Source organism: Talpa europaea (genome assembly GCF_964194135.1).
Source record: "Talpa europaea genome assembly, chromosome: 13".
NCBI classification, from domain to species: Eukaryota; Metazoa; Chordata; class Mammalia; order Eulipotyphla; family Talpidae; genus Talpa; species Talpa europaea.
This window is the reverse complement of record NC_140080.1, coordinates 84,457,871-84,481,599: the sequence shown is the minus strand read 5'-3', so window position 1 is coordinate 84,481,599 and position 23,729 is coordinate 84,457,871. Positions and strand designations below refer to the sequence as shown.

Here is a 23,729-nt window from a genome sequence, read left to right as displayed (position 1 = left end):
TTGATCATCTTAAATCTTGAAAGAAACCAAAACATTATTTGAGTTAAGGTCATCATTTTCTAGATGAGGATGCTGAGAGAAGTCACGTCCCCCCCAGAATCACACAGGAGGCACAGTGCAAGATGGCAGTAGAGTGAGAGGTACATGATTCCATTCCAGGGCTTATGGAATACCTGGAGGGGTCACGATGGGAAGCTGAGCATTAGCATTAGCACTGCCTCCCCTCCCGGGACAGTCACCAGCCCTCCCTAGAAAGCCCTCCCTCTGAGAAGAGCCTTCCTGTGGAGCCACACAGTAGCCCCCTTTTCTAGGTCTGGTGTTTTAGATGACTCTTCTGTGGACTGTGGAAAATTAAGGAATCTGTGAGAGTGCTGGAAGCAAGCATTCTCTTCATGATTCAGCTCGGCAATGACACAGATCTTTTGTGAGGATTTTTGCCCTCATTAAAACACTCTCCCCCCCACAGCACCTGCTCCATTGTTACGAGCAGCAGGCATGGGACAATGTGCAATTGTCAGCGTTCTTAGCTCATGTGAAGAATTAGGCACTTTTACAAATAAACACCTCAAAGCAGAAGGGCGATATGAGGTGGTCAACAGAATATAAGGATGCAAAGATAACCTGTTGAGATGAAATGTTCTCATGATCACTTTTGAGAATGTCATATTTTATAGTTATAGTTGTCCTCCTTCACAAACCCAACAGAACAGGCTTTTATAAATGCTTCTGTGAGAGGCTCTAAAAGCTTTAAGCTTAGAGGAGGAAGTCAAATGTTTCATCAGTGGAGCAGCAGTCTACACTCTGGTGGTCGGAAAGAGCCAGTTTTGGGTTCTATCTTGGTGGATTTTCTATGACCTTGGGCAAAATATTACCATTTCCTTCCTCATCTGAAAAATGGGAAAGATAAACTGTGAGAGTGAAAAAAAGATTTTTTTTTTGAATGTGCATGCTATAAACTGACTTGTATCTTCCTCCAAATTCATATGTTGATGTTCTAACACCCAAAGTGACTACATTTAGAAACAGAAACATTTGGGCATCATTAAGGGTAAAAGAGTTCACATGGGTGGGCCCTGACTGGATAGGATAAAGGTCCTTAGGAGAAAACACACCAGAGAGCACCTTCCCCGCCTGCCCTGGGGGGGTCACAGCAATTAGGTGACTGCCAAAAAGGGAGTTTTCCATAGAAACCAACCCTGCTGATCTGAGTCTTCTAACCTCAAGAACTGCAAGAAAACACATTTCTGTTGTCTAAGCCACCCAGTCTGTGCTATTTTTACATTAGGAGTCTTAGCTGAGAGTGTGGAATTCGCACCATTCTCGCTGTTTCCTGAGATAAAGAACTCTCAGGATCATATACTCAGTGGTGTGACTTCACACTGACAAGATAACCTAAACTGAAAACTATCTGCCTTGTTCCTTAGACAATTCACAGTGGTGGGGAGAGAAAGACTGTACAGGGGAAAGAACTGTAAGGACTTTACACAGAGCAAGTTTGTATAGCTGTATGCAAGCACGTGGGTTGACTGTGCATGGGTACAGGTGGCATATATGTGATGAATACATGTGCTGGTTAAAAGCAGGGGTTCTGCCACATGGTTGTTTGGCTTGGAACTGTGGCTTTGCTGCTTTCTAGCTGTGTTTCTACACAGTCAGATTCTCTGAAGTTCAATGTCTTCATTGTTAAAATGGAGACAATAATACTAAACCTCTCACAGTCTTGTTAGGAGGGTTAACTGAGTCAACACTTAACAACATATAGAACAGTTTCTGGTGGTAAGAGCTTCCAAAGGGTTCATTTGCCATTGCACATGCCCATAGAGACATAGACAAGTTGGCAGTGTTTTTACCAAAATAGGGAAAATAAAAATGGAAAAAACACTGAAAGCAGGACATTTCTCTACCTCTTGCACCCTCTTCATATCACCCATTAAATTGCCCTATTCTACCTAATTCTCCAAGAAATTAAGCTTATGGCTAAATCTCTAAAATCTCATTACTTTCAAAATTTCAAGATGACTTTCACTGGCCACTTGTGCCTGGAAGAGGTCAAAGAATTAATTAGTGCCTGAAGAATAGATAAGGAGCTACAACAAAGGGACTTACAGAGTAGGTTGAGATTAGAAGGTAAAGAATATGTTAGATATAATCAACTAACAATTACCTCAAGGGAAAATCAGTTCTATGTAAATTGTGTATCATTTTATTACTCAGAAGAAAATCTCTCTCCAGATAACAAGTGATTCAAACATAACTGACTTTTGTTTTTCACACTTATGTTGTTCAGGGCAGATGTTAGATTCCAAGGAAAAGTAATTGTGACAAGAATTGACAAAGACTTTTTTTTAAGCAATCAAAATTTTTCTCACTTTCTTTCATAGTCAAACTCAACCTCCTGCTTTTCTACTTAGGATTCATCTTTGCAAGGTTAACTCTGATCCTAGTTGCCAAGTTTTTTTTTTTTTTTTTTTCCCCTCAATGGTAATCTTCTCTCAACCAAAATCCAACTCTGTCATAAATGTAACAGGGATCACTGTCATGGGAAGGGGTCAGCTGGTAGAGTAAAACTTAGTCAACTGATTTGCTAAGCACCAAGAGTAAGAATATTTGAAAAGGATTTTTCCTATTATTTTCATCAATCTTAGTGGGATAATTAACCTAGTTTATCCCTCTTGTACTTGATCATCAACTCAGAAGACTGATTATATTTGCAAAGAGCTCTTGATGGCCAGTAAATTTTATGTGCTTTCTTTGTAAGAATTTAAAGATTTTATTTATAACCACTAAAGTGCATGTTGTCAGTCCCTCTCAATTTTACAAATGATTTGAGTTTGATGTAAACTTTAGAGCCTGTCAATTTAACCAACTGTATATATCAGCTGTGATCGCAAAAGGTGCTAAGTGATGTAAGAAGCAACAGAATCTAAGTAATAATAAATGAAGAAAAGAATAATTGCCCCAATATAGTAATAGATTGGTAACTGGCAATAATTCTTGGGAATTTCTTTTGTTCCTGATAGCTATCTGATTTCACCACCAATGGGAAAATCTGAGTAAAATCCAAGGAGAGTGTGTGGCCAGAGGCTGGGGAATAATTAGTTCTTTTTCCTTTTATAAAGGAATGAATTACAAAAAAATAATTTTGGGGAACTTAAACTAATATTCAGGAAAAGAGTAAACTGAAAAAAAAAAAAACCAGCAAAATACAAGTAAAAGGAATCCTGATAAAATTCACCTAAGTGAAATTCACCTAAGTGGCTAATAAGGTTACATTTTGTCTGTTTCAGTTACTTGAAAGACATTTTTCTGTGTTTTCTTTCTCTCTCTATTTTTTTCTAAATACAATTTCAAAAATGAATAGTTACCTGCCCATGGAAGTTCCAAATTCATTTAAGTTCAGAAGGCTATGAAAGGTTAATTATTTTATAACTAAAATAGTAAAACCACTTTTGCTAATTAATTCCTTCAGCTTGGACTTGGCCAGCACTGATATTTAATATACTTAAATATATGCTAGCTGATTATCTTTGTCATAAATAGTTAATAATTAAAGTAATAATAATAAAGAACTTTAATCCATAGCTCAAATATTGCTATTGAGTAAGTATTGATCTTACAGAGATATTTTAAGTGGAAGCAGTAGGAGCAGTTAGGTGATAGAAATGTTCATCCTGGGTAGACATTTCTGTGATTGCATCATTTCCATAACCCCTTGTATGTAGCCCTAGCCATGTTCTCTTAAGCAGAGGCACAGTATAAGAATCCAGACATAAACCTGAACAGAAGCCCATTCAGTAAAATATTACTAGTTTATAGGGTACCTTCCATTGTCAGCAGGTCTTAGCATTCAGATGTTAATATTTGTCAAAAGGTAAAAAGAATTCTTGTTGAACAGAATGTTTACTGCAATCTTACAACATGGTGCCTTAGAAAATATGATGCTTACAAGTTCTGCCACTGGATGTCCAAAGCAGAACAGAAACCACAAGGCAGTAGACTCTGAACCAGCAAATATAGACCACGCTGACTACTAGCATTTCTAAACTCCCCCTTATTTAAAGAATATAGTATCCTGAAAAAAACAAAACTCAAGCTATTATTTTTCTATGCTGGTATTCCATGAGTTACCCTTAGTATAAAAAGATTGGGACCCTACTTTATCAGCCTACAAATCATGGTAACAGCAAATTCTCATCTACCCGTGAGATGATGGATAACTCTTATTTATCTCCATTTTCCTTTTTGTAAAACCATGTCTTTTTCTCTACAAAAATCAGCTTTTTTTTTGGCAAAACAATGTTAGAAAGGATAAAATACCCTAACTCAAATCAGCATCTGATTCATGGACTGAAACTTTCTGGCTTCAAATGAACAACAGTAATGCCCTAAAAAAGTTGACTTAACTTTGTTTTTATTTATTAAAAGAGGCTCATTGTAGGGGAAAAGCACACATGATTTATGTTTTTTTCTCTCTCGAGCTCCGGAACTTTAATCCATAGCTCATGAAAGGGTGCAAGAGCAGCTTCAAAATTATGCTGAGCTTAATTATACTTAATGTGAATTATTCAGAAGTGCAGACAGAGACTAAAAATTTATTTCATACAAAGAAGCTTGACATTTTAATTGGTCCTTCAGAATAGAGACAAAACAATTTCCTCTCAAGAAAATTTACATCTTCCCTATCAGAGTCACAGCCTCAGCCAAGCAGAACTTCATTAACAAGATTAATTATCACGCCAGTGTCTGCTTCCTCAGGTGTGTGGCACAGGTGAAAAGAGGAATACAAAATAATGACTGACATTTCTAACAGATAGCATTGATTCAAGGAAGGAGAGAAAGACAGGTTGGCCACCATACCTTGGTCGTTAGCCATTTTGTCAGGATGTTCCACTGTGGGGGAGAAAGAAATAATATTATTAGAGTTTGACAGTTCTCAGCAAGAAAGTTGACATATCAAATCTATAGTTTTGTCTGCAAGTTCTCCTGTGAAGGCCAATGCCCTTTTTAAGTATTTCAGGTCTACACATTCTGAGACATTGTCCTACAGGCATAAAAAATGATAATCAAGTTTAATGATAATCAAGTTTAATTTTGATAAAATAATCAGAGGGAAAAATACAATGTTTTTTCTTTATGAATTTGTTCTAAAAGGTATGTTGTCACATACCTCTACACATAAACTCAGAATGATGACAACATAAATTTAATTAAAAAACAATCAACAGTGTGAAAAAATGCATGTAGTTATCAATATTGATCACTTATAAATTTTAAATAAGTTAAAGAAGTTATTTTCTTGTATTTGATTTGTTAACAAGGGAACCAAAATTCATGTGAATAGGGTTAGATAATAAAATATCTTCAGTGTTTATCCTAAATGGTTTGGTAAATTTTTGGAACGTATGAAGAAAATTCTTTAGTTCAAACTTTTGATGAGAAGAACTATATTCTTGAAAATGACATTTCAATTTAAAAAATGTCCCTAAATTAGGGCCTCCCCAGTGGTGCAGGTGGTTGAGCACAGAGCTGTGAAGCTGTCCACAGACTCTGCAGCGCGGGTTTGATCCTGGCCGGCCAGGAAGATACCCACATGACATGGCAGACCTCTCCTGTCTCGCCCGCTGCTCCCTCAGCAGTGTATTTCAGTCATTCTGCCTGTTCTATTTCCCACTCTGTCTGTGAATCCTCTCATCATTCCACACATCTGGCCTGTAGCCCAGTTCTTGTATGCATGAATAAATAAAAAAAATCTTTTAAAAAAGTCCCTACATTTTCTTAAAAGATTTCTTTTAACAAAATGTAACTATACATGAGATAAATCTCCAATAGCATTATTTTTCTAGAAATTGTGATATGACATTTTAAATAATATAGATCTTTGGAAATCTCCAATTAGAATTATTTCACCTATACTTGATTTACTTTGAGCTTAGAGTATTCTGGGTATATTTAACTCACTTAACTGTACCTAAACTTGACATGTAGGTTACTCTATTTGCTGGTTTTCTTCTGGTAATTAAATCAGTTACACTCACACAGAGGAACATATAATAGCATTCCCATAAGGAGTGTCCTATGCCCTCATCAGCTCTCTCATTATGCACGGCAGTCTTACAGCAAGTCTATGATGATGGCTTGAAAAATAAGTTAAAGTAAATGATGTACAGCCTCTGGTTCTTCCTTTTCTATATGAAAGAACACAAATTACTGTACAATAAAAATGTATTGACTCAAGATACTTAAATAATGATAGTGCTAACAAAAGTCCCTTTCAGATGAACCAGGTATATAAATGTTACATCAAACAAGGACACGTTTTTCTTTTTAAACACTTTTTTAAAGATTTATTTATTTATGTATACAAGAACTGGGGCACAGGCCAGAGGTGTGGATTCACCAGAGACAGAGAGGAGAGCAGATCAGGCAGATGTACTGGCATGCACCACTGAGGGGAGCAGTGGGCAAGACAGGAGAGGTCTGCTATGCCATGCGGGTTACCTCCCTGGCCAAGGAGCAAATTCATCTGCAGTGGTTTCACAGTGCTATGACTTAAACGCTTGTGCCACCAGGGAGGCCCCCGAGGATGTTTCTAAGCTAGAGATCCCTTAAAACTTCTTTCATTTAAAACAATATGTAGGGCCCCCCCGATGGCACAGGTGGTTGAGCACAGAGCTGTGAAGCTGTCCGCAGCCTCTGCAGCACAAGTTCAATCCCAGCCTGCCAGCGAGATTCCCACATGGCGTGGAGGACCTGTCCTGTCTCGCCCGCTGCTTCCCTCAGCAGTGTATTTCAGTCAGTCTGCCTGTTCTGTTCCCCGCTTTCTCTCTGGTGAATCCTCTCACCCTCCCACGCATGTGGACTGTACCCAGGTTCTTGTATAAATAAATAAATAAATAAATAAATAAACAAACAAATAAAAATAAATAAAACAATTATGTAGACTTATTCCATGAAAAGGAAAAAATAGGAAAGGTATTGATCTTAGTAAGCAGTAGTCCTGGATTCTGAACCACTCTGTGGAAAATAAGTATATGAGTGTTTATAATATTAACATTCTACAAGCTTTGAGTAAATTTTATAAATGTCTTGTATCTCCTCAAAATTTAACAAACATTTTTGAATTCATGTTATCTAATTAAATATTTTCAAATCAAAATTACTACAAAGTAATTTTCATCTTGATTGTATCTTCCACTTCCCATTGAAGAATAATGGTGTCTCAAAATGCACTAAAAGGCATTGATGAAAAGTGCAGCCAGGATAGGATAAATGTATGTTCCATGGGGCAAGTTTTTCCTCATTCTTATCTTCTGGATTTGTTTTACTGTTAGCAAATCTAGACTGACTATAACTTGAGAAATTCTGAATTCTCAAGAAAGATTATCTACTAACAAGTAGTTCCTAACATGGACCCATTACATTCTAATAATTACTTTTCATTAAAGACAAAGAACGGTATACAAAATATTGTACTTTGTGCCTTGACTTTTTAACTGCCCCTGTCATTCATGAATAAAATCATGTTTATTCACAAAATAATTTGGAGACTAAAACTTTCTTGTATTCTGACAGTGCTCAGTACTATATCCTTGAATGGGAGACAGACACATGTCAGAGTAATGATTAAGGATGCTCAGAAAATTTCAAGTACTCTTTCACTGCTGAGACTCTGTTCCTTTGTGTCTAGGGAGTGACCTCATTCCTTCACAGAAATCCTGTGTCCTACTCCAGTGGGAACATTCTTCCTCCCTATCACATAATTGGTCAACAAGGAGAAGCTTATTTTATAGGAGGAGACAACACATGTGACAGCAGAGATAAATCTTCCAACTGTTTGAGAGTAAATACATAGCCTAATGGGGAGGGTTTGGGCAGGGGAGGTGGGGATTTGCAGAGTCCTATGTGGTCAGAGATTCAAGTTTAGAGATTATTTTAATTACTATTCCAAATAAAGAATCAGATACCCCACATATATGTCAGTACATAAGGGTAACTTAATCCCTTTTTAATTATAAATAGTTTTTTAATTAACCAGTGATTACGGATTGAGTTCATGTAACTCTCTAGCTGGTAACTAAGACTTGAAAGATAAACTCAAGTCTCCAGAAGAAAATGTTTCTATCCTTGCCTAGACTGGATGGGAGAGAAGGCGGGTTGTGGACACCCCCTGGGACATGACTTGAAACAAAACACTTGCCCATTGCCAAACAGGCTACAGAGAGTTCCTCAGTTCAGGACAATATGTCAGCTCTTCTCTCTGTCAAACTAAGTGGAATTCTGATTAACAGAGGTCTTATGTATTGAAGCAATTTAGGACACAGAATATCTTAAATCAGAGAGCAAAAGCATGCTTTTATGTCTTTAGTTGCCTTTGGTTAACTATGATTTCAAAGCTTTACAGATGAATTATTGCTGTAAGTTACACTGTAAGTTACATAAAAGATGCATTTATGTACAATGCCAAATATTGATAGAGATGTGCAGGGTCAATATTTCTGCATAATTAAGAATGCAGTCAAGACAACAAACTTAGTTTACTAAATGAGCAAGATGTACCTTAAAATCTAATTCACTGGTAGCATGTAGGAGAGCAACGTTCAACATCCAAATCAGGATATTAATAATGACCTTTGAGGACTATTATGACATGTAACAAATCCCCAAATTTGTTCTTAGTTCTGAATATCATTTCACAGACGAGTTTTGGGCATTTAGGGTAAACAGAACCAAATGAGGTATCTAGTTCATTAAATAATCTACAGGATGGTGATCAGTGTGGGCCTGTAAATCCTGTGATAACTCATCACCCTGCTGCTTACTACATTTGGACGCCTTAAGTCATCTTAAACCCCTCCTGATATCTCTAGTTGGCACACGCTGTGAGCATGAAATTAATTTGGCACTTGTCTATAGATAAAGATGAAGCATTTGTGAAACATTATCTAGTTACATTTCATGCTTCCACAAAATGAATAACCAGTTTCCTTTCAATTGCTCATTTGGAGTAAAACCTGATTTAGACATGAAGTTCCTAAAAACCTGGATAGAAGAAGATTAGCTCATTTCGTCCTGCCTCTTTCCCAATTCTACTCTGTCATGAAGAACTGTCACTCCAGCTTAGACCAAATGCATGTTTGTGTGCTCTTAGCCATCTTTCAGATTAGCTGTAAGCAAGTCCAGTTTTTTAATAGCTCACTAGCAGAATTCAAAAGTCCACTATTTGTGCAGGAATGGCAGTAACAGAGCACATAGTTATTCCAAAACTGTTCTTTCAGTATGTCAAGCAACTGGGTGGAATTGTCAATTATTCATGTACTTCTAATGTTTCAGTTGTTTGCCATCATGCATTATCAAGCCAGATATAAATAGGCAGAATGTGGTCACATATTTAAGAACCAAGTATCCTTTAGAACAACACACATCGTGACTCCATATACATCTTTAACTTCAGCTCTGGAACAAGTTATTTTCTATTCCTAAATAATAGAGATTTTTGAAACAAGTTGTCCTCCAGAAAAATACTGTGCTCTAAAATAGTAAGGCCTCATATGAAAATCATTTTGATGTAGTTACTATTCTTGGAGCTTAGAATCTTTATGTGAACATACAACTATGCTTAAATTGAATAGCTATTTATTTTCTTGCAAGCATGTGGAGGTTTCTTTTAGCAATCACACTAGTGTTTTTATTTATTTCATTGTTTTTTACCCTGGGTCCTTAAAATAAACACATTCATTTTATTTGAGGCTTTCTGTCTTGACACATCAAAAGTTCTTTTAATGTGTAAGGACAATAGTTCCTAAAACATATTTAAAGTTGGCAATGGTATGCCATTCACATAGTTCCATGCTTTTTAATTTTTATTCCTTTACATGAAATGGCTAAAGGATCTCATTATATTTTGAATAGAACCACTATACATGAAATCAATACAAAATTTCAAAGGCATTGTAAATTAAAAAAAAAAATGTCAGGCTAAATAAGTCTGCCTAGGGCTGATGGCAGAAAATGTGATAACACAATAGATCTTTCGTTGACATTCTGGCTTTCAGCATAAAAAGGTACATTTTAATTGATTTTTAATGTCCACTGTATTCATGCTGCCAACAGAGATAGTGTGGGATAATTCCTAACACTGACTCCAAAGCCATTTTATAACAATCTTACAGGAAAAGAAATAAGTAATAGGAAATGATTCAAACCTTTTAGAGTCCTGAAGAGAATGGGATCTGAGAGGGGGCCCACCCCTTTTGAATTCCGTGCTTGGATTCGAAAATAATACATAGTGTCAAGGTTGAGATCCATGATTTGATGAGTAAGGCGATCACCGCTGATTGTTTCCATAATCCAGTCATCAATTGGTATGTTCTTGTCCAAGGTATAAAACAAGATGTAAGCTGCATAAATAGATGAATGCAACTTTGTTTAGTGTACCGAGTGCCTCTATATGTCTGCTTCCACCCTGTTTTTCAAATATAATTTGCACTGATTATTTTATGTTCATAAGCTATAAACTATAGTATTCATTTTGGCAAGTAATGCTTTTTTCATATTGCACGGATTATATAAATAATTGCTTCAATGTACAGAATCTGAAAATGGAATAAGCCATTAGAAATAGAAATATTTGTCATGTTTAAAAATATGAGGTTTTTGCTGCCTATAAATCCTGATTATTGGTTTTCTCTAATATATAAGCATGAAAAATGTAACACATAGATAACAAGTCTATATAATTTCCACTGCAGTCCAATAATGAAAATAAGTAATGTTTGTTTTGGCTTGTGCTTAAATAATAAAAATGCATTGAAAAATATAAAATACTGTACATGTTTAAAGTGCTATAAAAATAAATGATCATATTTGATTATTGTAATAATTCTGGGAGGCTGGCAGGGCACTACTGCTTTCCTTTCAATGAGGATGAACCTGTAAAAGGACAGGATCACATCTTATACTAAAAACCCAGCACTGTTTTCCCTAGTCCATCCCACCTGGGCAAAAGAAAAGCATATTCCGGATAATTGTAGGTTTTAAGGCCATGATCACAAATATTAATAATCTATCATTTGATAGTATCAATTGCCCTCCATGGTAGGGGGTATTTCCTTGAATGTTAACCGCGTGCTCCTGTGGCATAATATGCAAAGAAATCCAGACATCCCTACAAAGCACTCATTTTCTAACATGATGTTTAGATAACATGTTCACAAGCTTGTATTTAAAAGCATTAATTCATAATTTTGGTTTTGTGTTATCAGATGAAACTGTAAAGAGGCTCATCATTGGTATCGTGCCTACATGAATATGGTACAGTCACTGTTTCTGCCACAACATCTGCATCAGATGGGCCACAGATATTCCCATGTCTACTCTTTGAATTCATTCTTTGTGGGTCATATTCTTACAAACAATTTTCTTCTTTTGATTCACTTATCTCTTCCTTTTGAGTCCCACTTGTTTCACGTATCCTTGGGGATCATCACAAAATGATTAAGTCAGTGCTTGCTGACTCAGATTGACTTCTTCCTCCAAATAACCATGCGCATGATCTAAATGATCTAAATCTCAGCACAAACACTTCTGGACTGATCTCCATACTATGTTTATACCTGCCTCTCCCTTACTCCTCAAACCACTCTACCTTTCATCACTTTCTTTATCCAAATCCTACCCATCCATCAAGGTCTAATTTAAGCTAGATGCAACATATGAAACTTTCCTCAATTATGAGATCTCTTTCTTGTAAACTTTTTAATATACTGCAACAAAATATATAAACACTTACATGATTTTGTCTCACTCATCAATCTCCTGGTTTTAGAGGATGCATTCTAGTTACTGAGTTGGATATTTCTTTTTTATGTGATTCTGAAGATTAAGTAATGTTGCAACCTTTAAAATCTAGAGGTACACTTCTCTTAAATCTGAATTTAAGATTTAAGGTGCAATGCTGTTTTACTTTGGCATTCACCCTTTCCCTTGTTTGGTGTTCCCCAGAACTGCCTAATCAGATGAATTACCTTGGGGCTAGGTACACATTACAAACCCCCCCCCCCAAAAAAAAAGGGGGCATTTTGATTTAATACGTGTGGAAGACAGGCTTTCACAACCCTTAATTTACCCAGTTCCTGGTAGTTATATCATTTCATAATCCTTTTTGCCTGATTGTAGGCAGGGCCTACGTCTTGTTTTTAATGAATGGAAAACGGCAAAAGTGATGGGCTGTCACTTTCATGATTTTTTAAATTTTTATTTTTTATTTTATTTTTTATTTTTTAAAAAGATTTATTTATTTATTTATACAAGCACTGGGTATAGTCAGAAGAGTGGCAGGGTGAGAGAATTCACCAGAGCCAGAGCGGGGAGCAGAACAGGCAGAAGGACTGAAGTACACTGCTGAGGGGAGCAGCAGACGCGACAGGAGAGGTCTGTGTGCCATGTGGGACCCTCGCCAGAGGCTGGGATCGAACTGGTGCTGCAGAGGCTGCGGGCAGCTTTGCAGCCCAGTGCTCAACCGCTGTGCCACCAGGGAGGCCCCCATGATTTTTTTTACATGAGATAATCACTTCTGTCTTCCTATCAGACTCTATAGTCTCTCCTTAAGTTGGTGCAGGAAGCAAATGTTACACAACATTTGTTGTATAACAAACGTGTAACAAATTATTAAGCCACAACATTTGTTGAGATACTGTTACACAGTAATAGGTAAAGAACAGGAAAATATCATCCCAGAAAACTTCACTGTGGATGATTTTCATGTTCAAGCATGGCCAGAACTCACTGCTTGAGTTGATATGTGGGATGAGAGGACTGTAATTCAAAAGGGGTTGTGAAATATCATTTGATAAAGGAGTTGTTTTTGCTACCCCAATACAATTTTTTGACAAAAACTAATTTCATGGGAGGGACTCTGAAGGCTGGGTGGAGGTTACTTTTGAAAAATATATTTGCATATAACTTCTGCAAGGGCATACAAGGGAAGAAATAGTCTATCTCTTTTCAATGAGTAAGGCAGAACTTAATTTGTATACCTTTGTCTGTTGTGCCTTCCTTGGTAAACTTCCTAACTGACCTTCCCTTTCATTCCACAAAGTCCTTCTGTCATAGCTAAGCTATTTAAAATGGCATCTGAAGTCACATGGGTGAATTAGCCATGCTGGGTCTCTCCCTGTGTACAGGATATATACATGATACTACTGAACCTATTTTTGCTTTTTTCTCTTATCAATATGTCTGATGCTTGTTTATTTCCCAGCCTAGAAGAACCCAGAGGAGTACAGGATGACTTCCTTTGTCCTGACATTGGCTTTGATCTGTAAGCAGTCACATGAAGAAGACCATGTGGCTAGGAACTGAGTGTTCCTTATAACAAGTGTGTAACAAATGCTTAAGCCACATTTGTTGAGATAGTATTATACAGTAATAGGTAGCACAACAGGAAAAGCATAATCCCAGAAAACTTCACTGAGGATGACTTTCATGTTCATGCAAGGCCAGAAATCATTGCTTGAGTTGATATGTGAGATGAGAGAACTGTAATTCAAAAGGGGTTGTGAAATATCATTTGATAAAGGAGTTGTTTTTGCCTCATGAATGTTAATTCACTTATAATTCATCCCCATGATCAACATCAATAAAATCTCCTAATATTCTTAGACCTAGAACAATCTCCATTCTTGTTCCCAGAGAACTGTATCTACTGAATAGAAGTTTCTGGTACCAGTAATATTTTTCTTAGCTTTTATTATGTGATGCTCTTATCTCTTTAAAAGAATAAAAACATTCCTTTAGTTCAGGAGCTGTATCTTATATTACTTTTTATTCTTTAAAAAAAAACTAATAAAATAGTCTTCACATAATAGATATTGAAACTCACTTACTGAATGAAATCTCCTGGCTGGTAAGCATGTATGTTTTACATTCATGACACTTAAATCAAAAATTTCCTGGGCTATTGTAAGTGCATGATGGACCTGAAAATTTGGAGAACTGTGTTCCCATGCCAGCTTAGCTACACAAATTCCCTATTTTATTCATTTATGAAGTGAAAATAAAGTATTTGCATTCATTGTGCTTTTTTTCTGTCTAAAAATGACCCAACTAAGCATTTAACAATGACAGTTCTGGCATCAATTAAGTCAAGTTGAAAGGTGTAAGCATCACAGTCTGAAAATTCCAAATATCTGAGCAATTTCCTGACATCTGTGGGAAAGTCTTTTTTTTTTTTTAAATAAATTCAAGAACTGAAATACATCATTCAAAACTGTAAAAACTAGCCTCACAGAAAGCACACAACTTCATTTGAATGTGTGAGCTTGGTTATGTTTGAAAGATATTAAATCTATTGCTGAAGTCTCACCTTAAAGATTTTCATATACCCACACAGGATGGAACCAAGTCATTGGTTACTCATGGTCTTTCTGTACCTTTTTATTTATTTCTCTGGGTCCAAGTCTTTTTTCCCATCCTTTTCTCTTACTTTTTTTTCTATTTCATTCTTGTTTATTACCACTGCAACTGGTCAAATAATGAAGCATTATGCACTGTATGAGATTGTAAAACCTTCCAGAACTAAGTCTTAACTCACCTGGGACATCTACATTGGAATGACATTTGTCTAAATGTGTTACATAATGTAACAAAATGGATCTATCATCTGACTTTATATAAACAGGTAGTTGTAATGGCAGTAGCAAAGTGTCAAAGAGTGTTGGACTGCACCACAATCACCTCTTCTGTCCTTTTCCATACAACTCTTCCTACTCATTAACAATTCCCTTCTGTGACACAGGTAGGCTGCTCAGTACAAGAAGACTAAGGCACTTGGCATAAGCTCTCCCAGCAGGTGCTCAGTCCTGGGAGGTTTGTCATATTTATATATTTGATTCTGATCATCACATATATAGTGGGATATAAGAAGGACCCATTTCTTCTTTTGTGCTAAAAAGAGTACAATATGGATTCAGGAAGACCTGACCTCAAGTCATAGTTTTAACATTTACTAGTTTATGTGACTTGCTTACTCTGTGTCTCAATTTTCTTACCTATAAACAAGTTGTTTAATATAAGAACTTAATTCACGCAGGTACTTCTATTGCACTATCTACTATATGTTAATTGTAAATACTACATCAATGATTTATTTCTTAGTATTACCAAAGATTAAGGAAGTGCCTTGGAGAGCTAGAACTTTGATTTCAAGTCTAACAATTTAATAGCAACTGAAAGCTTATATGACTCAATAAGTGTTAGTTTTTTAAAATGTCAAGAATATTGTTACTGAGAAAACACTCAGAAAAATCTGAAGCCTGTTTCCATGGAGTGCTTGGCCTTGCGCCACAAGGAGTTTGATTTTTTTCTCATAACTATATGGAAAGGGGATGGAGAGGAAGTATAGATGCCTACATTCTTAACTTTTCCAATTGGGTTAACTGTGGAGACCTTTGAAAACAAGGGAGAAAGTATATTTAGATGCCTGATACCCAGCCTGAATGCCCAGCTGGGTTCATAATCTGGAAGGTCTTAGTGTCTTTTACAGAAGTAACAGTGTATTACTTGGCTAGCTATGGTGGGAAACAGAACAAAATTTTTTTAAAAAAGGAAAAGGAGACATGGGGGCTGGGGAATGGAATAAAGTGTCACTATGACAGGCAAAAGGTAATGTGCAATTTGAGGTAGGATGTGTGTACTTAAGCTCCTTGGATGGAGACAGATTTCACAGGCATAAGTGCATGTTTGCTGAAGTCTGGCTATAGTCTAGACATTTTATCAGAGGAAGTACCAATGTGATTAAAGAGATCTGATTTTTGAGAAGAAACACTTAAGGAAGAGGGGAAAGAAGTACCTGCTTTCAAAACCAAGAAGTCCTAGCCTAGAAGCAGAAAGAAAAGTGGCTAGGTGATTTCACAAAAGCCAAGAGAGAAGAAAATTTCAAAGAGGAACTGAACTAGAGTATCAAGTGACAAAGGATAAAGGAGTATAGCATTAAACATTAGAAAGTATTGATAAGGAAACAAACTGAAAATCTAATTCCTGTCTCTATTTATGTTGGTCCCTGATCTTAAATAATGTTGGATGCTGCATTTAAACAGATCAATGCTTCACAATTCCAGCTGTACATTAAAATCACTTGGGAGAGATTTAAACAAATACTATGCTCAATCCATCCTTAGATAAATGAAATTATAAATCAGTTGAGAGCCACTGATTTTGACCAGTGGAATACTAATTAGTTGGCGCAAAACACAGCCTAATAGTTAAAGGGTATGAGCCTGAGTTTTAAATCCTGGCTCTGCTACTTCTTGGCCATTTGACATTAAGCAAGTTATTTATCCCAGAAGTCCCTAGTCTCGATTTCAAAATGAAACAACAGAAATTATGATGACTGGTAACACTGAAGTGCTCAGCAGAATGCCAAGCATATAATAAGTTCTTAATTCATTTTGAATCATTTTCTTTCCATTTCATTCTTAAGTCACCAGTTTATGGTCAAGAAAGTTGGGCATTGGAATGAACTAGATCTCTTCTTGCATCTTATTTTTTATTTCATCTTTTTGAAGCATAAATATTTGCAAACTGATGGTCTGCATTCTATGCAAAGAACATGAGTGGAGCCTGGCCCTAGAATGGGTTTCAAGTTGAAATAATAATAGCTAATTTACTTCAGTGCTCCTTGGGCATCAGGGATTTTTCTTAGCACTTTGTCACAACATATCTATAGAAGAAGTTCTATTACTATCCTTATTTTATAGATGAAAAAGTCTGTCTTGGGGGTTAACTGATTGTTTATGCATCTCCCTCAGAAGTCTAACTCATAACCACCCTGGTCTACAGCTGTGCACATGCAATGACAGGAGAACAAAGAAATACACAGGTAGGATGAGATGATCTCCCTCCATACAGACATATGTGTGCCCTGCGAGAGTGGAAGGACACTGACATTTCCCTTTAAAAGTTCATGAGAAATTGAGAGTAGCAAAGCTGGGTCATCTGCCTAATGATATATTCAAATATATCTGCCTAATGATATATTCAAATATTTTATCATCTTATTTTCTGAAAGTAGTATGAATGGAATAATCAAAATATATATGCATGGATTGGAAATTGTTAAGGATTCTTAGTTGCTCCCCTTGAATTCAGTAAAAGTATCTCCACTTGACAATTACAGCTTGGTTTAATAAGTGAACTAGGATTTTAGAGGTCAAAATAATACTTCCTTTACTTTACCAATGTGAGACAATGGAGTTTTAGTACCATGAAAAGAAAAGAAACTACAGGCCCAAAGTAGAGTCACTAATTTCAAGTCCCAGTCAACAGACGAAACCTATTAATTACAGTTTCAGTTTCTCCTAGGAATGGACTCGTACACTAGCCAATGTGGAATTACCTGGGCAGTGCTAGTGAGGTCATCTGCTCAACAGACTCCTGTCATGCGCCAAATGAATGTGACCTTGCACGAGCATCCACTTTTCACAAGTATCTATTCCTTGTCCTGCTCCCTTCTGCTTATGGGAGTTTTCATTCTGTACAGTTTCTCAGAACTTCTTCATGATTCATGAATCATTGAAAACAGCCAATGGAGTTTTAAAATGGGCTCAGTTGGATTTTTTTCTTTGTAATGGTGAGAACTATTGAACATACAATGCTAAATAAAATATGTGAACAAGTTTCCTACACATGCACCGTGATTGTGCATGCTGAATTTTATTGCCCAGGTTAATCTGCATTTCCTATTAGGGGACAGACTTCCATTCATTCCCATAAAAAGCAAAATTAAGCTTCCTTTCAGGGTTGAAAACACATTCCACTGTTTATATCGACTGTTTGATGAGATTTGTTTAAATACAAGTAGAGAATTGGGTAGGATATGACTTATCCTTTATCAAAAATACATTTTTTTTCTATCAGAACTTGATTTTATTCAGTTTCTTTCCTATTTTTTTCTTCTTAAACTTATTATCAGTTGATTTACCATGTGTCTATAAATAATTGTTTATAACATAATAAAATCGTCATCATGTAAACAAATTGAAATCTACAAAAGTACTGAAACAGAACCAATGAAAATCAATCATAACTGTGAAAGGGGAGAAAAAAGGAAATTAGACTGAGCCAGGCTCGGTTTTAAAAAGTCTGGCACAGTGACAAGTGAGCATATAAGATTTGGAGGAGATTTTACGTCCCTCTTCTTTTTCCGTATTTCTCAGCTCAAACAAAAATCCTATTTGCTATAGCTCTAAGAACAATTTTCCCAGAGAAAACAAGTTTTCAACTTAAACTTAAATCACATTTGGACTTTTCACATTATGTTTTCATTTTGTAAAATTCAGAAAATAACTCATGTAAAGTGTGCCATCTGAACTATAATTTCCATTCCTATCTCTGTATCACAGAATGACTGAATTACTTTGTTAATTTATAATGGTGCTATCCCACCTCTTGTATGCAAAAAAGAAGAAAAAGGAGTGACTGTCCTATGTGCCTAACCCACTGGTTCCAGTTAATTAGACTATAATGTGCACATTTTACGTTATATAATATTTTTCATAATAATTATATGCTATGGAGACATCTATTAAAAGCTTAAAGTGATCATTTAAATGCAAAATCCCTGATAGAACTCCATTATATTTTTCATACTAAATTAACATTACAGGCTTTTAATGGATGCTTTAATTAGGCATTGATGTTATCAGCAATATTTGGCAAAATAAAATCTGTCACTGGAAATATTCATTAAGATCAATTTCTGTCAGTCAATATTAAGTGTTTTCAGAACCTTTTGATTTAAGTAAGAAGCTAAAAGTGGAGAAACCTTCCTTACATATAAAAAAATACATACAAAAAAATTATGGGCATTAGGTGCCTTTGTATTTTATAACTGCCAAACAACCAGCTTCTTGTTAGTCATTAATGCTCCGAGACATTCCATGAGAAGGTTGTCCTAATGCTCCACAGAAAGAAAAACAAAAGGTCTCTACTAATTGAAATACGCAGCTTTCAGGAAGACATGTACGGGAGACAGCGGGGGTGGGATGGGGTGGGGTGGTGGGCGGATGTGTGTGTGCGTGTGCGTGTGCGTGTATGTGTATGCACCATTAGAAGAACTCCACCATCAGTGGGGGGCAAGAAGAGATAATCAAAATGGGTCAGGAAGTCAACTGAGATGCTGGGCCAGAAAACTAATAGGCAGACATCATGGGCTGGAGGTTAGCAACCAAGGGCAAATAGAGTAAAGGTGGAAAGAACACTGAGGTGCTTACCTGTAATTTTCCCATTGGCTTCCAAGGGGGGCTGCCAGCTGACAATGACAGCTCGAGGCTTCCCTTCGCGAGTAATGACTGTCAGGTCCTTGGGAGCAGAGGTTGGGGCTGGGAGACAAACAGAGACAAGGCCTTGTCAGTGGATGTGAAAGAAAAGAGACATTTATGGGACTTGTAATCATGATGTCGATGTTCAGAATCTATCATGCAGCAGGTCATGCTTATTTTACCATTTATAATTTATCAAGTATTTGCATTAAATAAGTCAATATAGAAATTAACATTTTTTTTTTTTCACCAACAAAGTTAAGTGACTTCCAAAGCTGCAAATATAGAGAAGAAAATAGGATACGAGTGGATGTGCAGGAGAAAAGTAAAATAGGTATTTTCAAGTGGGTACTACATTAAAAATGTAGATCATATATGATGAGAAGCTAAATATATCACCTCAAAATATACCCCTGTGGGATCCATCTCTCTAAAAAGATCAAACAGGTTTTCCTCATTATGCCTAGAAGAATTCTCTTCCTGAGTGTCACATGGAATGGGAACCCAAAGACCACGGTGTCTCTGTTAGTCTTTACCATTACCTACAAATGCAGATTATTTTAAGAGCAGTGAAGATCATAGAGACTAAGAAAACACATCCTTTGCCTTTGCTGTTTGATCTTTTCCTAACTGAAAGCAATCACTGCCCCCCCCACCTCCCTTTTTTGTATTAGGGTTAGTATTGTCTGTGTATAGATTTATCCGTGAATATGTCCTTCTTAGCTAAGAAAATTCTCCAGCTTGCTCTGTCCTTGATGATCCTAGTCCTTAAACACAACTATTTCTGGCTCATACCATTCTTTAGAATTTACAACCAAGCAAATTCTCCATACTTATGTCATTAAATTGATTTTTCCTTTGCTAATCAACCTGATGCTATTTTGCTTACTTGTCCAAAATAAGAATACAGAGGACATAGATTATTTTTAGTAGGTTATTTTATAAAACAACAGACCAAAGAAAAGCTCTAAAAATTAAGAAGGTTACCCTTTTGTAAGAAATATTTACATTTGTAAGAGGAAACTGCATTTGTAAGAGTGTCCTTCTCTGTACCAGAGAGTGATCAAATCTCTAGAAACTCTAGCCAAGTGGAGAAGGCAGTAACTAGAATTTCCATAACAAACCATCCCCTCATTTACTCTGCTTTGCCTGTTAACTTCCCATAATGAACTTACATCCTCTATCTTGTCTTTAGCTGAAATGGTATTTAAGTGGTGATGTTGGGGGGGGGGGATATATCCTGAACAAACTCCATACAAGTTTTGTGGACTCCACCCCCACTCCAGACCAAAGCCATCAAGACACCAGGAATTACAAATCCCATCATCACCAAAGGGAGGGTTGCTGGGACCCGAGGATGGAGTTAAGCAGCCAGGTTTGGTATAAAACCAGACAGCTGGGCCTTGGGAGTCCTCTTGGCTTGACTCTTGGCTTTTTTGCCAGCTCTCAGCATTACACTGGGATTCTAGGTCAGTGGAACTGGTAGAACACATTGACCAATTTATCTCCCTCTCTTTTTCCCTGAGTTATTCATTTCTTCATTTCCTCTTCTTTTGTAGGTAAAATCTTACTAGCCTTTTGTGTGTTTGTGTGGCTATAGTAGAGTCTTATTATAAATCCCTTTAAGCTCATGGGTGAGGACCCACAGTCAAGCAACCCATTTCATATTGGGGTTGCCCTGAAACAGTTACTTGGGCCATTTTGGGGAGTTAGTTTTCTCTGGGTACCTCCCACATATATGGAAGATATGTATTTTTTATTTTCTGGAAGATATATATATTTTTTCTGGGACTTCTGAGTTAAGGACATATAAGTGTGGAGGGAATATAATTTTTCTTTCCCTACATACACATATTTAGTAAGACTAATCACCACATGTCTCCAAGAGACAGAATTATGTTAAAAATGTAAGACTTATATATTATATATGGAAATGTTTCCCAATTATTTCCTTAAAAGTAAAAAAAAAAAAAGAATGAGACTCAGGTTAAACCATTTGGCTTAGATAATAGAGGAACAAAAGTCTGCCACCCCAAAATATGTCTTTGACAAGAGATTTCATTAGAGGGACTCTGAAGTCTGGGCAGAGGTTGATTTTGAAAAAGATATTTACATAAACTACACTCTGTAAAGATTTTCTCAGTCTGGGAAAATATAATCTCCTTATCTCTTTTCAGTGGAGAAGGCAGAACTTGGATCTGCATATCTTTGTTTGCTGTGCCTTCCTTAGGAAACTCTCTAACAGATTTTACCCTTTCTTATTCCCAAACTCTCTTGTCTTAGCTAAGCTATTTAAATTTGCATCTCAGTCCACATAGGAGTTATTCAGTCATGCTGGGTCTCTCCCATGTACACAGGGGGTTTACATGTTATTATTAAATTTCTTGTTGATTTTTTTCTCTTATCAATCTCTTTGATGCTTGTTTGATTACTTGCAAGCTTAGAAGCCTCCAGAGGGGTATGGCATGATTTGTACGGGATATTTCTTTTGCATCTTGACAGTAACATACTAGATGTCAAGAAAGCAAAGAAATATTTGAAAATAGAGATGGTAAGGAGTCTATGAGGGTCTTAGTATGAAATAAGATGGCACGAAACCTCGCCTTCCTTAGAGCTACCTTCCTCACATGTTGTGCTCAACAAGATTTTAAATATACTTTAGAGTGGTGGTAATAACTCTCAGGTTTCTTTCAATCTGCTTTCTAATAGGTCCGATTCTTTAGTTTTCTTTGTAGATAACTTACAGTCTTTTATCTTATAGTATATTTTTATTACCCTTTGACATGGGCAATTTTTGAACATACCTAGGTTCCATAGTGAGCTTCTGGAGGAATGTGCTGATTGCTGCATAGAAATTCTTATGTAATACACGATAGGAACAATTTGGTCCTAATTCCTAACTCTTTACTCTTACAATTCTCTGTGGCTCTTTCATTGGCTGTATAGTGCACAATCTGAGCATTGTGAACACTATTCCCAATTTATCTCCCTGAATAGATTTTCAAATAGAAGATATACCAAATATTTCCATCTACCATGCCATTGTATTAGCAATGCCTTGATTCTCACAGTCACTAGGGCTCCAGGTTAACTGAACTTATACCTAATTGTTATATTCTGACAAAAACAAGTAAAAGGAAATGAAAGGAAAGATGAGGAGAAGGAAGAGAAGAAGGAATAGGATAATAAGAGGAGGAGAAAGAGCAGAAAACATACACCAAATGTAATTGATCCTGTGGTGAAAAAGGAACTCTCCTGCACTGCTGGTGGGAGTGCAGACTGGTCCAACCACTGTGGAAAGCTGTCTGGAGGTTCCTCAGTCTACTAAAAATGTAGCTACCATACGACCTGGCAATTCCACTGCTAGGCATCTACCCAAAGGACAGAAAAACATTGATTTAAGAGACCACCTGTAGCCCTATGTTTATTGCAGCACTATTTACAATAGATAAAACCTGGAAACAACTCAAATGCCCAAAATTAGATGACGGGATCAAGAAGATGTGGTATATATATATGCAATGGAATATTGTTCAGCAATCAAAAAGGATAAACTTATGCCAATCGCAGCAACGTGGATGGAGCTAGAAGGAATTATGCTCAGTGAAATAAGCCAGAAGGAAAGAGAAAAATGTTGGATGGTTTCACTTATAGCAGGAATATAGGGGAACCCAGTAAGACATCAGTGTAAAAAAATAATAACAGTACAAAACACAACAAAGCCAAAACAGACAATTATAAACCAGAGACATCCTGCAGTGCAAAAGGGGGGAGAGAGATCAGAGGGAGGGAGGGAGAAGCACAGCAGACTGAGGTGATGGTGCATGGGTGCATGGGTGAAGGAAACTCTATGGGGACTACACCTGAGGGGGTGGGGGGAAGCAAATATTGTTTAAAAATGAACAATGATATAAAAAAATTAAAAAATGTATTTGATCACAAAAGTAAGGACCCACATAGGTATAGAACTGAAATAAGATCAAAAAGACTCTAGTAAGAAAAGATGATTGCTTATAGAAAAATATAAAAAAGGCAATGCTATCTTAAAGAGGCACCACTCTCATAAAGAGTTCATTGAAAACATTTTTTAATCCAAATAGAATTATACAAATATAATCAAGAATTTTACAGTTATAAAATTAATTAACAGATTTGTCTTTTTGACTCATCAGAATAGTCCATTTATCTTAACTGCATAAAATTCACATTCATGTTTATTTAGAAAATGGTCAAATGTTGGTTAGGTTGTGTCACTGAATCTGTTAGGTATTCAAAAAAGATATGATGACTCTTCTTTACTTAAGCTACCAAATAATACATTGAAGTGTTGGTTATAACAAAATATCTAAAAACAAATCTATTTCTAGTGTTGTACAAGTTTTTCATTCTCTTATCATGTGAAAACCAATGAAT

At 36.4% G+C, this 23,729-nt stretch overlaps 1 protein-coding gene across 1 annotated transcript in view; it reads right to left on the bottom strand.

Moving 5' to 3' along the window:
- Positions 1-23,729, bottom strand: part of DCC (DCC netrin 1 receptor) — a gene marked incomplete at both ends in the record, with an annotated part of 1,034,810 nt that overhangs the window by 81,148 nt on the left and 929,933 nt on the right. The window contains 3 exons of the mRNA XM_084252763.1: positions 4,858-4,890; positions 10,203-10,397; positions 19,269-19,376. Of these exons, the coding sequence (XP_084108889.1) occupies positions 4,858-4,890; positions 10,203-10,397; positions 19,269-19,376 (336 nt within the window). The remainder of the gene's footprint in view (positions 1-4,857; positions 4,891-10,202; positions 10,398-19,268; positions 19,377-23,729) is intronic.